We start from the raw sequence: 16,797 nt of genomic DNA, 5'->3' as shown, positions 1-16,797 counted from the left end.
TTATAAAACCTGTAAGAGTTTTAATTTTCCCTGAGTCACTTTTCTGACATTATCTTTTCCTAGGATTGGTGCATCTCACCCACAGCTTCAAATTCAAAGCCCTAAAGTTGTTTATTATCGACTCTGAGAATCCCATTCATTTCTGCTGTCCCTGGAGCTGGGCCCTTTCTATTCCTAAGTATTTGCGCTGCGTCCTTTTCAATTGATTATTCTTACCCACATGTATCACTCCATTGAGTTTTTCAAAATACACTTTTCAATTTATTTGTCTTCTTTACTGTATCTTTTTTCTCTCATGAATTCTGATTTTCATTTTCAGTATTTTCTTTCTTCTGCTTTCCTTGAGTTTATTGTCCTGGGGCTTTTCCCCCTTATTCCATAAGTTATATGCTTAATGCATTAATTTTTAGACTCCTTTCTAACAGAAGCATTGGATGCTGTAAACATCTCTCTAAATTTTAACCTGATAGCATCCCACAGAGATCGAGAAACAGTATTTCTTTAAATCTCTCAAATCCGAATAATCTCCAGTTTTTACTACGATTTATACATTATTAAATATTTACTTATCAATAATATTGAGTAATTTATATTATATAAGCGATTAGACTATATTTTTAAAATTTCCAATCATGTGGGGTTGTTAAGTGATAGAGTAAAAAATGGTCTTTATGGTGCAGTAAGAAAAATCAACCTATATGGTAGCAACTACTTAAGAGATTATTTTTTTGGATAGTTTACTGATCTGTGCTTTGCAGCCTAGGTTCCAAGATGGTCAATTTTTTTTTAACTATTCCACGTGTACTTGGAGAAAATGCCCGGTCTGGAGTGGTTGGATGTTGAGCACTATATATGTTCCTTAGGTCAGCTTTCCCAAATGTATTATTTAATTATTCTAATGCTTGCTGAATTTTGTTTTTCTGTGTGATCTATCCTGTATTGAGAGCTATGTTAAGACATGACAATGGATTGGTCACATGACAATGGATTGGTCAGTTTCTCCTCTTAGTTCTGTCCATTTGGGGTTAGTGTATTTTGAAAGTGTATTATTTGGTGCATGCAGGTTTAGGGTTATTGAATCTTCCTGGTGAATTGAATGTTCTTCAATATATAGTGATACTGTATCTTCAGATGCTTGTTGTGTATTTCGTATGGGGCTAATGTTGTTTTACCAGCCCTCTTTTCATGAGTATTTGCCTGGTCCGTCTTTTGTCATTCTTCCGTTTGAACCTTTCTATGTCTGTTGTTTTACACGTGTCTCTATAGCTACATTTGTTTTAAACCGGTTTAGCGCTCTTTGTCTATTCACTGAGAGTGTAGCCCGTTAATGTTGATTGTAATTTTTTATATATTTTGATTTATTTCTACCCTTTCAGTTTGTGTAAGGTTTAGTTTGATTTTGCCTTACTCGCAGCTAATTAGCCTGCTACTGTTTGGGGGAAGGAGACATAAGCTTCAAGGATCAGAAAGAAGGGACTTCATGGTGCAAGGAGCAGACAGTGGCATGAAAACCGTATTGGCACTGGGTTCCTTTGCCCCCAAGTTCCATTGGGCCATCTTAGGCTGGAGGGCGGATGGATCCCGTGCTCACTGTCAAGCCGCATCCCTGCCAGAAACACAGAGTTTGAGGGGCCTGGTATTTTGTAACGAGTGGTAGCAAGATTGCTCTTTGTCTTGGAGAAAAACATGACTTCATCCCTCAAGGATGTCTGCTCCCAGAACAATCCCGAGCACTGGCCTGGGTTAGGAGTGGGCAGTGCCTTATGTGTTTCCCATACTCAGCAAGAATGAAATCAAGAAAGCAGAGACATTCAGGGCCCATGGCGGCCGCGCCCTCAGCGAGACGTTGGAAGATGTTCACGCTAGTTCCCGTCCCGCCGTCTATGCTACTTTTTAAATCAAGACGTCATTTATAACTTACGTCAAGGTATACACGCACAAATTGTGGAACGCTTTGATCCTTTATGCGTCCGTAAGTGTTTTGTTCTACCCATAAGTTTCATCGTCGGATTTCTCAGCCGGTTTACCTGGAAGTGACTTTATCTTGCCCGTATTCTGGAAAGGTATTTTGCAAGGCAGAGGCTTTGAAGTCAAAATGGTTTCCCTCAGCGCTGTTTACTTACTATTCCACTCTCCCGTGGCTTCCAGTAGTGTCATTGAGATGTCAGTCGACACTCTAATTGACGTTCCTGTGTAGAAAACCTGTCTCTCCTTATGGTTGCTTTGAAGAAGCATTCAGTGGATTTAATATGTATTTAGGTATGGATTTCTTTTTATCTAATCCTCCTTGGGATGGGGGGAGGCTTCATAAACACGAGGATTGGTGTATTCTATCAACTCCAAAAGCTTCTCAGCCATCGGCTCACCTCTTTGAATAACATGTATCTGGGTTTCTTTCTCAGAGTACGACTCAGAGGCACTCTGGATTTTTCTCCCTCTGTCTTCCACATCTCTTAAACTGGCCTTCGTAGTTCTTGTCTTCTTGACTTTCCAGTTTGCACGTTCTCACTTATGAGATCTAACTTTTCCTTTATTAACTGTTTCTTGGATGTGGTCTAAACCACTGTTTATCTGTTGAGCTTTTAATTTAAATCATTGTAGTTTAATTTTTCAAAGTAGCCTTCACGCCCAATACGGGGCTTGAACCTACAACCCTGAGCTCAAGACCTGAGCTGAGATCAAGAGTCAGACACCCAGCTGACTGAACCGCCCAGGCACCCCCAGTTTAATTTTTTTAAGCTCTACTTGTGTTAACAAATCTGCTTGATCGTTTTATAATCTCAAGTTCCCTTGTTAATACTTTCAGTCTTCTTTTTTTGTTTTTTAAACATATTTAACGTATTTTATATCATTTACACAAAAATTTCAACCTCTCTGTCTTTGCAAGTCTGATTCCGCGGCTCATCATCTCTGCTGCCTCTCGCTCATGGTAGCTATTTCCTCGCATATTTATGATCGCAAATCGGGTCCCTTGGGAGGTTTTCTGTTTGAGCTTTGAGACACGCTTAAAGTAATTTCTCCAGAGTCCTTATATTTGCTTCTGCCTGGTCCTTGGGATGCTACAGTCTGGGACCAGTAAAAAGTAAATTTTTGGCTTGGAGTTTTTCAAGCTGGTAGTACATGTGGATTTTGTTCTGGAACTAACCGTGAGCTGCAGGAGGCTGGCCTTCGCTTCTTACAGTGCTCACGCCTGAATACGCAGGTCCCCTCCCAGCCGTCCCCCTACAATCTGCTCTGTGGGGACCCTGACTTTCAGCAGAGTGGCTCAGACCTGACCTCCCACCCTGAATGGCCCCAAGCTCTCTCCAGTCCTGTTCTCCAGACCCTGCTGAGACTCGGGTCTGGGTTACAGGGATTGACATCCACCTCCGGGACAAACATTGCTTCCTCTTAGGGAATATCTTCTGAGCCTCAATTTCTGCTTACATTTGTGTTCCCCTACGTACTATTGGATCAGCCATGTTTTAGAAAAAAGAGGATTTTCTTCTTGTTCTATCCAGCATCTTTGTGTCTCAGGAAGGCTCCCTCTGCATACGTAACCTGTTCTACTAGGAAGAATGGCACGCCACCTCCCCAGCCGCCCCCTTGCCACCTCCCCAGCCTCCGTCAGAGGCTCCCTGATGAGGAAGGTGAATTCCAGGCACTAGGGGCCTTAAGCCTTGTGGCTTTTAGTGTCGCCGAGAATTTCTCGTATGTGTGCATCTGGTTCCCATCTCCGATATAGGTGTTTGGTGTTTGGTGTTTGCGATGCCATGGATGTCTATGAAATATTGTTTAAAAGATGAACATTTCTCGCTAAGAAAAACTTCTGGCAAGATTTGACATTCTCCTTTGTACCCATTCCAGGTCTTGAGGGACTTTTCTATTTTGAGGATTTTTTTTTTCCTTTTTAAGTTACAGAAATCCTTCCTGCTATAGTTTTCACCTGTTTCCTCTTTCCTGTTGACTCCCTTCCTCTTGAAGTTCCTCTGTAACTTGGGCATCGGCTCGGGCTGACAAGAAAAAGCCCCCGTGCCTCTATTCACAGTCGGGTTTTCTCACATGCCGTTAGACCAAACGCTGTGTTCACTGATGAGCCTGTTCACCGGCTGTCTCCATCACAGAGGGTCACTGGGACTTCTGTCTGGGGATGACAAGCGTGCCTTAATCTCCGTGGGCAGCATAACAAAGCACGGCAGACCGGAGGGCCGCAAAGAGCAGGCATTGATGGCCCCACACTTCTGGAAGCCGGAAGCCGGAGACGGAGATCGAGGTGCGTCGAGGGTCAGGCTCCCCTGACTCCCGGAGGGGAGTTCTGCCTCGCCTCTTGCACCACTCCGATCCCTGCCACCCTTGTCACGTGGCCTCATTGTGAGGACATCAGTCACATTGCATTAGAGCCCATCCTACTCCGGTATCCCCTCATCTTAACCAGTTAACATCTCCAGCAACCCAGTTTTCAAATAAGGTCACATTCTAGGGGCCTGGGAGTCGGGACTTCAACATATTGTTTTAGAAAGGCACACAGTTCAACCCGTAAGAAACCAACATGTAAACACTAGGAAGGTCAACCCCAGGGTTTCTGCTGGTACTGTCACCCCCCAGTGAAGAATGCCCCTTTCGCCCCTCCCCCACGTAAAATACCGATCATTAGAAAAGACCAAGCACGTTACAGCATCTACACGAAATGTTTTCCAACTGCTTTTCTCAGCCACATGCTTGGGTCCCTTCCGCTGTTTTGTGTAACAAGCCTCACTTTGGTGTCCCTGTGCTGTCTCGTGAGTAAGCTGACCTTTAAGAGGAAAGCTAGATGCTCTGCACCAAAAGCACAGCCATAAGGAGGCCCAGGGAGGCCAGCAGACTTCTGTTTGTGAGATGCTGTGTCCACAGGATTCTGGCCTCGTGCCACGTCTTGACCAAGTGTAATCATCTAGGGAAATGAGGGTCCTAGCCTGTCACCGTCTTGCTTGCCACTCCCTTCTTTGATTTCTTTTGATAAACACCTAGTAAAGTGCCTGAGATACTGCTGGGAACTCGCTGATACGCAGACCTTGTGGGGACCCTTTTGTCTTATGTACATTTAGACACTAGGTTCGGCGCCCTGAGCCGCTTAAGATGGGATTCATTGTGTCCATTCTGCGGATTTCATAAGTGTGTTATATAGATGAACAGTGATGTAGGCCCAGCTGTTGACAACCAGCACATCTCCGAAAATAGTCAACGTAAAACCCCTTAAACAAACGTGTGGAGGCCTGAAGATCGTAGCCGCCCTGAGTATCTCCGAGTTGGTGGGCGGGGTGGGCAGAGAAGCCAGGAGTCATCATCTGGTGTCGTAAGTAACATGGGGAGCCCCGGGGAAGACTCCCTAACACCGCCTACAGCGTCAGGGGGTTTGGGGAGACTTCCCGGCAGCGACCCAGCCCTGCGCGCCGTGAAGTGGGAGAGGGGTGCAGCCCGTGGGTGGAGGCGGGCGGGCAGGAAGGGCGTCCCGGGCAGTGACCACAGCACGTGCGGTGTCGGGGACACCATAGGGCGTGTCGGCGTGGCCCAGCCCGAGTTCTGGGGCAGGGAAGGTGGGGGACAGTGGCAGGGCAGAGGGAGCAGTGACCAAGAAGAGCGTGGCCGTGCAGCTCTGGAGTCTGTCCTTCTTCTGGAAGAGCTGGGGACCTGTGGTGCATGGGGGTAACTTGACCCGCTTTGCTCCTAGAAAGATCATTTTAGTAGCAGGATTGCAGATGGGCTGTGATGGATGGGACCCGGCCTGAGATTACTGCATTCTGGCAGGAACCGATGAGGGCCCAAGCCACGTGACCGATAGCAAGGGCTGGAAGGGAGGCGGGGGGAGGAGTGAAAGATACTGAGAACGTCTCGCCAACACGTCTCTGCACGTTGGAATCTGGGAATAAGGAGGCACAGAAGTGAGTGTCAATCTTGCCTCCTGGTTTGGGCAACGGGGTGCACGGGGCACTTACAGAAGACGATACGGTTCAACAGGCAGCTTTCAGATGGAAATTCTAGAAGTGGGGGTCTGCTTCCTTCCTAGTCACCATCGCTAGTTTTCTGTGTGACACTCGTCAGCGCCCCAGCCTCCCTCCATCACCCCCCCCCCCCGCCATGACACACAGGTGTCTCCAAACACTGCCAGACGTCCCCTTGGGGGACAAAGCCTGACGCAGTTGAGGACCCTGTTCTAGAGGCTCAGGGTTTCAGGAGAGGAACAGCGCACAGAAACATGACTCAGGTGTTCGACGTCTGATACGCGTTCCACGGAGCAGCCCTTCCCACGGCCAGTCAGCTCTGTGACACGGAGCACGTGTGCGAGCGTGTGTGACATGTGTCCAGCCCTACGTCGGCACGTTCCCAGGAGTATCTTGTCCAGTTTTCTCTGCTGGGGCGCTTTTAGACTCTCTTGAATTGTATTTTCATGTCTTCCTTTTATTTCCTTGAATGTATCCGATGTCATAATTTCACATCCCACATCTGGTAAATCAGGGCACGTCTGATGCCATGGGCAGCTGTCTTCCTGGTCATGCGCTCGGTGGCCATGAGCTCGTGCTCCCTGGAGCTGCATCTGAGGGAATTCTCGAAGGCTGGGTCTCATGGGGATTTCTCTAGAGGGCCTGCTGTGTGTTTCTGCTGGGCACCTCGGGTGAGAACTAGCCAGGATCACTTGAGTCTGCGTTGCCATTGTTGGGTGACCCAGAGAATGCATTCGGGCCAGGAGGGGCTGTGTGGGCACAGAGGCGCCAGGGGCTCGTTCTCGCCCTCCCCGTCCTGTGTCCTGTGCCAGTGCTCTGTCGAGAGCCCTTGTCTGTAGGAGGAATTTCCGTCCACCTTGCCCTGAGGGCAGAGCCCTGCCCCACCCCGACCCCAGAGGGTGGCGTCCCTCCTCTGGGCCCCTCGCTGCCGTAAACGGATTGTCAGGATAGCAAACCTGGATGTGACTCTTGACTCCTCTCCCCCCTCACTCATCACATCCAGTTGTAACTGGTCTGTCGAACAGACTTGGCTTGTGATCGGATCCAAACATACCTTCCGATGCTCGATGCTCGTCCAAATGAACCACAGGGAGACCCCTCACCCAGCCTGTGCACACTAACAGGACAGAGGCCTCTCTCTCTGGAAGTTACCTGGAATTCTTCCCTCAGCCCTGGGCCTGCTGCCACACCACTTCTGCTCCAGACAGGGTCTCCGAGACCCCCACACTGGCCCCTTTCCCACGTGGCCATACCTGATCTGTAAGACATTTTCTCGCATCCTTCCCCCTACAAGCCCTGTGAACACAGGCCCGCTCTCTAAACGGCCCCGCCTGAGCCGCCCGGAGCAGGGGCCACCCCGTGGCCCTCTCGATCCCAGGCCTGAGCTGCGGCGTCCCCAGCAGATCACAGCTGTCACCGTGGGGCTTGAAGCAAAGAAGATGCCATCCCCCCACCCGGTCCTCTGGGTGGAAGGGAGGGAGGGGTATGACAGCACAGACTTTGCCAAAGTTACCTTCCTTCCAGAACCCTCTCTCCTTCCTGTCCAGGGTCTGTTCTGTCCTCAAGGAAGGCGGGGCTCCAGGGTCGAGCAGACCTTACTTGTCTCGAAATTCTGAAACATCATACCTCATGTGTCTTGGGGACTTGGTAGGAACTTTAACTTTCATGACTCAGTCATGAAACCCTGTTCGTTGTAACTTCTCGATAACCCTGTTCTTCCGCAAGCCGGGACCCCACTCCCTCTGTTTGCCCGGGAAATGGCTCCTCATCCTTAGAGGTGACCCAGATGCCACCACCGCCTCCGTGGCTTCTCCAGCTAGGGTTGACTTCTCATTTACCTCTGCCCCCGCGTCTCCTTACGCCTTTCTTTCTCCTTGCATCAAACCCGCATCGTGTGTGTTCGCTCACCTTCTCTTCCTCGTGGCTGCGAACTTGTGTGGGCCACGAGCCACAGCCCTTTTTGTATTCCTGAGGCTGCTCACGGTATCGAGCACTGTGAGGTGTTCCGCAGTCCCCTGGGGAACTGAGGTGAATGCACGTGGCCAGTCCGGCGTTCTCTTCGAAGCAACAACCATGCAGCATTCAGTCCCAGGCTTCCGTGTTAAGTCAGGGGAAAACTTAAGATAACCACGGCGGGGTGGGGGCGTGCCGATCAGCTTTGTCTTCTCTTCCAGATGTCCCCCTCCTCCCCGCCAGCTGGGCGTGAGCCTTTATTAAGCTCACCCTTCCCCCTAGTATTTAGGGGGAGGATCATTTAGGCCCGGGTTAAAGAGGACCCTGACCTCCTATAGATTTGGTGGTCTGGAGGTATTCATTGTATTCGTGGAAATGGTGGTAAATGTGGTAGTAAACGATTTCTAGAGATTACTTTTTAAATGTGTATTTACTTACTTTGAGAGAGAAAGCATGCACAAGCAGGGGATGAACAGAGAGGGAGAGAGAGAGTGAGCACGAGCAGGGGAGGGGCATAGGGAGGAATAGAGAGAGAATCCCAAGCAGGCTCCCTGCTCCGCGCCGAGCCCGACTCTGGGCTTGATCTCACCACCATGAGCTCGTGACCTGACCTGAATCCAAGGAGTTGGACGCTTAACCGACTGAGCCACCCAGGCACCGCTTTAGAGATTTTGATATACTTGCTTTACCTGGATAAAGACACAGGCAAACAAATATTCTAGCAATGAAGTCATGTCTATAATTGAACATAGGAAGGCTTTTTATTTTTTTCTTCTGTGACGTCCAAGTTCACTAGAACTGTTTGCACTCAAGTGTAGGGGGAATCATGAGCATCTCATGAGGCATTTCCTTTCCAATTCTGTCACACCAGGTCAAAATGCTCTTGTGGTAAAACACAGGCCTTGATTTAGGCTGGCCCCGAGGCTTTTGTCCTCGCCAAGCAAGGAAGTGGCCATGTCTGCATCCTGACTCTAAACTCTGCGCTTACGCCACGGAGCCCGCGACATCCGTTGAACCCCAGAGAGCGAATCTGCCCTCACGTCTTCGCCCAGATGCAGCATGAAATCACCGTTCCCACTGGGGGCATCTGGCCTCCATACTCACTTTAGCCAAGATAGCCCTCCCCGGGGTTTTAATGCAACCTATCGTTTAGCCAAGGGGATGACGGGACACGTGGATTTTTCACAAGCTTCTGGCCACAGAGCAGTAGTTGTCACACAGTGTATGCGTGAATGTTTCTGGACTTCTCAGGGCACTGGTGGCAGTATGCTCCTGAGATTGTTTGACCTTGTTTTAAATTAAAGGTTTTGTTTGTGTGTTTGTTTGTTTTGTTTTACATTTTAAAGATGTTTATTTATATTTGAGAGAAAGCAGAGACAGAGGGAGGCACAGAATCTGAAGCAGGCTCCAGGCTCTGAGCTGTCAGCATAGAGCCCCACGCAGGGCTCGAACTAACCAACCCTGAGATCATGACCTGAGCTAAAGTCAGAAGCTTAATAATCATCCGGGACACCCAGGTGCCCAGACCCTATTTTAAACGTTGACTCAACATGTGCACATTGCACAAGAGTAAAATCGAAAAGGCTGCACAGAGCTCTGAGCTCAAAGATCTGAAACTGTCCATAGCTCTCTGATGAGCATTTCTTAAAAAAAAAAAAAAAAAAAAAAAAAAGTGTGTTCCCCTTTAAGGCAACCCCCCCCCCCCCCCCACAGCCCTACAGCCAGCAGCTGGCCTCTGAGAGACCTGCCTCAGGACACTGGCTGTGCCGGGCCTAGGAAGTCATCCGTTTGAATAATTTTCTATATATGGAGTCGGAGGTCATGAAGAACGGATATGCCTTTGTTCTCCAAGCACTGCCAAGGGAGGTTTCCCCAGAGCGCGTGCGGATCCGTTCATCCCCGGGGAGTGAGTCCCGGGGCTGCGGGGCCTGGCGGGGCCGAGGAGAGGTGCGGGGCTCACTGGGAACGCTCACGGAGCCCCTGGGATTTGGGGTTCAGTTTCCAGGCATGTTTGCTAATGAACAAAAGTTTTGTCCGGCGCAGAAGAGCATTATGCCCAAGTGTGTATGTGGCTGTTTTAAGGAAAGGAAACAGCGACACCCTGAAGCTAGAGAACAGCCCCGCAGGCCAGCGGAGCAGAACCGAGGGCAGGCGCCCGAGACGCCGGGCCCAGCACCGCCCGCTCCGGGCCCCGCTCGGTCCTCCTCTCGGTCCTCCGCGCGGTCCTCCGCCCGGCTCGCTAAGCAGGCACCGCCCAGGGCGCTGATTGGCGTTGTGGGCGGGGGGCGGGGCAGTGCGCCGGGAGTGCTCCCAGGGAGGAGGAAGAGGAGGCAGGGCAGAAGCCCCGAGGGGGGGGGGGGGGCGGCGGGACGGTGGCCCTGATTGGTGGTAGTGGCGGGGCTCAGGGCAGGGGCGGGGCTTCTCGGGACGGGTCCTCTCGGGGGCGGAGGAGGAGGAGGAGGAGAAGGAGAAGGAGGGAGACCTTGGGGCTGCAGGCGCTGATTGGTGGCAGTGACGAGGGGCGGGGCAAGAAGACGGGCGCTGATTGGTGGCTGATGGAGGGCGGGGCGAGTTGGGGCGGGGCTGCGCGGGGCTTGTCCTCGCCAGGTGGAGAGGAGGAGGAGGAGGGAGCATCTGATTGGTCGTAGTGGCTGTGGGCGGGGTGGGGCGCGGCCGCCCACAGCTGGTTCTCACGGGCTGGTGGCTGCAGCAGCAGCAGCAGCAGGAGTAGGAGGGAGCATGTGGGGCGGCGGGCACTGATTGGCGGTAGTGGTTGTGGGCGGGGCGGGTTGGGGCTGGGCTGCGCGGGGGGGGGGGGGGGCCCTCGCCAGGTGGTGGTAGCAGGAGGTGGAGAGGAGGAGGAGGAGGAGGAGGAGGAGGAGGAGGAAGCATCTGATTGGCCGTAGTGGCTGTGGGCGGGGCGGGGCCGCCCAGGGCTGGTCCTCGCGGGGCGGTAGCAGCCTCGGCAGCAGCTGCAGCCGCAGGAGAAAGAGTAGGAGGGAGCATGTGGGGCGGCGGGCACTGATTGGCGGTAGTGGTTGTGGGCGGGGCGGGGTGGGGCAGGGCTGCTGGGGGCTGGTCCTCGCGGGGAGGCGGCAGCAGCAGCAGCAGCAGCGGGAGGTGGGGGAGGAAGAGGAGGTGGAGCTGGAGGCCGCTGGGGCAGCGGGCACTGATTGGCGGTAGTGGCTGTGGGCGGGGCGGGCTGCCCGGGGCTGGTCCTCGCAGGCTGCAGGGGGAGGAGGAGGAGGGAGGAGGGAGCGCTGGAGCGCCGGCCGCCGTGGCCGGCTCGGCCTGCCCTTTGTGCCCGCAGCCCGCGCCCCGCGCCGATGGCCGCCGCGCCGGGCTCCCTGGCGGCGCGCACCCGCCCGCGGACCTGACCCCGCGCGCCTGGGATGCGCCGGGAATGCGCGTCCTCCGGGCCTGCGGCTCCTCCCGGCTGGGCGCGGGGCGATGGACCTGAGCATGAAGAAGTTCACCGTGCGACGGTTCTTCTCCGTGTACCTGCGCAAGAAGTCGCGCTCCAAGAGCTCCAGTCTAAGTCGACTCGAGGTAAATGCCGTCGCCTCTGTGCGCGCAGGTACCCGGGTCCCCGCCGCGCCCTGGAGGATGCTGCGGGTCTCAGAGCCATTCCGAGCCCTTTCTATTGTCACATGCACGGTACCCACAGTCCCACGTCTGGGAGTTAAAGTTTTTTGAGAGCTGGTCCGGTTTTTCTAAAATCGAACGCTATTGTTGGGACTTAGTAATAACTGGACCGGTCCTCGGGCTCTCATCGGGGACGAAACTCTGCCCCTGTGGAATTTCTAACTCATTTTGTTCCCGGGTCTGCGCAGGATGCGGGTCAGTCACCGTGCCCACATAGGTGCTCCGGGTAAGGGGGGCGTTGGGATCCGTGCGGCTGGGCTGTCGCTCCCCCGAAGTCCAAAGTACAGAACCTCCCCGGCGCTCCCCTCGGCTGTGGGTCGGGGTGGATCGGGTTTATGGTACGGTGGCCCACAGCCACACAAGTGCTCCCGTAGCGGGCAGATGTTCTGTACTCGAAATCCGTGTAGCGTTGACCATATGTATATGTATACATGTATAAAGGTAGCAGTAGTGTCCCCTCCCGCCAGTCTGAAACGATGCTCAGTAGTGAAGTGCCTGATGCAATATCCCTGCAGCTCCGGGTTTGATATAGATTCGACCTGAAACCCAGAGGACCCTGAAAATTAATGTCCTTTTCTCCTGTCCCTCATCTTGTCATCTTTGGGTTTCCAAAGTCATCTGTGGACAGTTCTCTGATGTGGTTTTTATTTCAGCAATCAGATCTTCTTCTCCTTATCCCAGTGTTCCAATTACATCGTTGAATCTATAGATGACCAAATGGTGGAACCCTGTTTAAGTAAAACAGAGACATTGTGATGTTGGGGGGAGGGGCTGGCGACACAAGCTAGCGTTTCCCTTCGACATTGCCCTGGCCTTTGCCACAGGGCTGGCGCCCATCTCCGTTTTTGTTTGTTTCTAATGAAGTCGAATCAGTTGGAACAATGTCACATTTTTCATGTTGGCCTTCTTTGTCCAGCTGCCATGATACCGATACGGGCGTGGGTTGTTACAATTAAGAGATCTTTAAGCAAAGCTCAGGGGTACACATGAATGCAACAGGGAATTACTTGTATAAAAAGTTTCCTTTGCGGTATCACCGAGTCAGAATTGGACTAGATGGGAATCTTTGTGGCTGGGCTCTGAGGGTAAAACAGATTTTTCAAACAAGTACAACTGTTAATCAAATAATGGAGGAGGGCTTGCCTTAAACCTCACATTGACAGAAATTAAACATATGTTCATTGAGATAAATCACTTTGCTGGATCTCAGGCACTTTAAAAAGCTAAAGCTGATAAGAATAGAAACTCAGAACAGTATTTACCTTTATGCCTAATAAGTTTTTATTCATCACATGCCAAGTTCATTATACAGCTCCTTGTCTCCTTCCGTTTCTTGTCCTTGCCTCAGGGAGGCACACGGGTGAGCCAACTCCCAGGGCTGTTCGGGAAGAAAGGCAACAGATACCAGGCTGAACTAGCGGAGGGTCAGCGATCCTATACAGCATGATATACACAACCTCCCGTGTCATGGCTCAGCAAAGAGAACCAGGTTTTGAAAGTACCTCAAAAAAAGAATATAATGGGCGCCTGGGATGGCTCAGTGGTTGAGCGTCCGACTTTGGCTCAGGTCATGATCTCACGGTTCATGGGTTCAAGCCCTGTATCAGGCTCTGCTGACAGCTCAGAGCCTGGAGCCTGCTTCGGATTCTGTGCCTCCCTCTCTCTCTGCCCCTCCCCCGCTTGTGTGTGTGTGCGAGCGCGCGCGCTCTCTCTCTCTCAAAAATGAATAAACATTAAAAAAAATTAAAAAGACATGGTGAGAAACCAACAGGGGAATATAAATGAGGTTTCTTCAATGTGAAAATAAAATTTCTAAAAACAATAAATACACCGTCGGCTACGTATGTCCACTGACTAGAAAGGGATGTGATTGATCTATCAGCACGTAATCAATGAGCACTTCATACAGTCTGGAAGCTGGATGCTGGACAGAAGCATTAATAGAGAATGGGCAGCCCAGATAAAGTGCTCTGTTCTCTACAAATGCCTTCACCTGCATCTTAGGAAAAATCGTGTAGACGTGTGTTACTATCCTCAGTCTATTGCTAGGAGGATCTCCCCCCAGAACTGAGGATCTTGATGAAAGCTTACCAGCCGATTGATTCTGCAATTGCTTTGTAAAGACCTAGTATTTGTTTTTTTTAAATTTTTTTTTCAACATTTATTTATTTTTGGGACAGAGAGAGACAGAGCATGAACGGGGGAGGGGCAGAGAGAGAGGGAGACACAGAATCGGAAACAGGCTCCAGGCTCTGAGCCATCAGCCCAGAGCCCGACGCGGGGCTCGAACTCACGGACCGCGAGATCGTGACCTGGCTGAAGTCGGACGCCCAACCGACTGCGCCACCCAGGCGCCCCAAGACCTAGTATTTGTTCAGCCCTTTTCTCAGCATTGCAGATCCAGAAACCCTAAGTCCTGGAAGTCCTGGCCTCACGGTGCCTCCACCTAGTGGGGGTTCTAATAAGTCGCTGACCCTGTGCTTTAGTCCAGTAACTTCCAGATTCCGATCCAGCTGCCTTTCTTTTTCCAGAGAAGGCTGTTAATTTGTTTGCGTATCCACAGCAGATTATAGGCCAAGAAACGCTCATCCAAAAAAAAAAAAAAAAAAAAAAAAGTTAAATTTCAGAGGGGAGGTCTGTCCATAGTTTGAGGTTGTGTGATAGGACATATAAAGCCTTAGCATGGATGTATATTTCCTGTTTGGACTAAAGAAAAAGACAACTCATTTTGTAAACATGAACATATTGTTTTAATTGTCTCTGTGAAATTTATTTTGTAAAATATACACAGAGACTGAACAATTTGGTTTTTGAATTCAAAATCTGGTGACATAAACAGGAAAGTGACTGTAGCTACTTTAAGGGTAAAAACACTGTTATTTTTATTAAAACAGCCATCAGGGAGAGACGTGGTCTTAATGTTTTCGTACTTGGTTTTAAATTTAACCTCACTTTAATCTAGAATCCAACATTTGGTAAGCTCTAACCAACAGAGAAGCCAGATTACTTAATCAGACTTGGAAACAGTTTATGAATTACAGCTTAAATATTTTTGTAGTGTCTCAGCATTGCACCAACTAAGATGACCAGGATAGTTGACTCTGGCTGGAATGATTCTGGGAGTTTCTAAATGGAAAGTGGATATCTTTCCTAGACTTCTTTGAGCATGCCAGAGAAAGGCGTCAAGTCTCGGTGTCTGCCCTTCACCCTGATCTCAGGGCATTGACAACACTGCCCGAGGATCTCAGCACCTTCCCGGAAGGTGCAACCGTCTCCTGATTCAGCAGCCCATTTTACAGATGAGGAAACGGAGCCCAGGGAAATCCAAAGGGCTTGCTTTATGGTCCTGGCCCCTAGAATGTTGTAAAGGACGCTCTTGCTCTAACGACGTGTGCCATCCTTCTGGGTTGTATGGTTACTGGAGTTTACCAGGTGTTAGACGGGACTTGAAGGAAGGCTGTTGTAATCGTTACAAGGAGATTACCCTGAGGGAAATTGGGATGTTTTGGAATGTGCCCCAAACCTAAGATTCTTCTAGAGAGCCTTTTTTGGAAGTTAGAAAGTTCCAGGTGAACCTGGGCTTTGTGTCGCTGTCACCTGAATTGGATTCTCAAGTCCACCTTTCACAGCAGCTGGCTCCTCAAACTCTGTGAGCGTCCTTTCCCTGCACCGTGAGACGGGAGAGTAGTTCCTGCCTCAGGGGGTTAAAGTGGCCAGCGTGAGCTGTCGTGAAGACTTAACACTGCCCTGGATGGTAACACTGCAAGTCAAGAGTTGTCAGCTATGGACACCGATCAATATTTTCTGGGTTTATTGACATTTTTCCTATTGCCCAGTGTCTCCTGCCTCTGTGTGCACCTGAGATTGCCCCTACGGCCTGCGGAACCCACGGCTTGTGCTATCTCAGTACACTCTCAGCCTGGTAATTAAGAGTTCAGATGACCTTCCTGTGTGACTAGGGGAAGAAAAGGCCAGAGATTGGCCCCATTCGCTAAGATGAAGTTCCCGTCCCCTGGCTGGGATGGCGATGTCCCTCTATCCTTATCTTACGTACCGCGCTGTGAGTCAGCTGTACCGATCCGTGAACCCGTTACCGGTTCGGGTTCCAAAGCCATGGCATCATGAGTTGAGGTGGCTTCTAGAGTCAGGAAATGCCCCAGCATCAGTGGCCCGACTGATGGAGCTTTGGGAAGGAGTCCTCCTTGGCTGGGCCTTCAGTTCCCCAGGACAGACCCCAAAGCTCCAGTGCCTGGCTTGGGGCCTGGGGAAGGTTGAGAGGGGTTGGCTAGGAAGGGCGTTGAGTGCCTATTTTTTTTTTAAGTTAATAAAACGTGATATTATGTACTGAGTAAGCTTTATCTACCAATTGGCCAAAGGTATCAATACTCAAAGTCAGTCACTTAAGGAACAGTCATTTTGTTTGGAGTCATCAAAGCCAGGGAGTCAGTTCTCTTTGACTACCTGTCATTTCATCTGTCTTTGACATTTTTGCTGAAAGACGATTGAGGGTGAATGACAAGGACACAATGTCCTTTAGCTGGGAGACGGATGATGGTGAGCGGTTAAGCGGAAGGAGAATTTCATTTATTTATGTGTTCACTCAATTGTTCACACAACTCCAAGAATTTTGAGCATCTACCGTGTACATTGTGCTAAGCAGTTGGTATATGATATGATCTTTATATGATCTCTGCCCTCCATGCACTTAACATCTAGTGGGAGAGGCATTCTTGTGAACGGAAGCCCTACAGCGTGGAAGTTCTGTGAAATGACCAGCATCACCGGACTTAAATGGTCTTATTATACCGATTGTCAATTCGTTTCCATTTCCCACGGTCGAAGGTAACTGAGCGCTATCTGTGAGTATTTTTTAATTGCTTACCCCCTTTTAAAGGGAAGCATGTTGTGCCGATAAAGTAACTGCTGAGGGACTCTCACCAAGTACTGTGAGCGTTGTTGGCTCTAGTCATGGAGAAAAAGAAAGCTTCCTGGAAAGTCAGACATCAAGGCTTCTTCTTGGTGCTTGATAGGTAAGCTCTTCTTCTAGATCTTGGGTGGTTTCCCGGAAAACCATTTCTAATTAAAATAATTTTCAGGTGCCTTCAGTAAAGGCACCCAAAAGTTCTATGTTAAGGCTGATTTTTTTATTGGGCTTTCAGAACAACAAAAGGCAGAGACGACCACAATAGATAGTCCGTATTGATGAGTACTTCATTTGCTTACCGTTCTGCTTATGTATGTT

General features: G+C 50.3%; 1 protein-coding gene across 6 annotated transcripts in view; it reads left to right on the top strand.

Moving 5' to 3' along the window:
* The window catches only part of RPS6KA2 (ribosomal protein S6 kinase A2), a 293,733-nt gene that overhangs the window by 116,275 nt on the left and 160,661 nt on the right, over window positions 1–16,797 (top strand). Inside the window, exon 1 of one of the 6 annotated variants that reach the window (XM_047093145.1) lies at window positions 11,330–11,459. The exons of the other annotated variants lie outside the window; for them this stretch is intronic. Coding sequence (XP_046949101.1) covers window positions 11,361–11,459 — 99 coding nt within the window. The 5' untranslated portion in view covers window positions 11,330–11,360. Of the gene's footprint in view, window positions 1–11,329; window positions 11,460–16,797 lie in introns of those variants that run through there. 6 annotated transcript variants of the gene reach the window in all.

This window comes from Lynx rufus, unplaced genomic scaffold, assembly GCF_022079265.1.
Source record: "Lynx rufus isolate CCGP_SWC_20201006 ecotype Redwood Valley unplaced genomic scaffold, mLynRuf1.p SCAF_32, whole genome shotgun sequence".
Lineage (NCBI taxonomy): Eukaryota > Metazoa > Chordata > Mammalia > Carnivora > Felidae > Lynx > Lynx rufus.
This window is presented reverse-complemented; position numbering and strand designations above follow the sequence as displayed.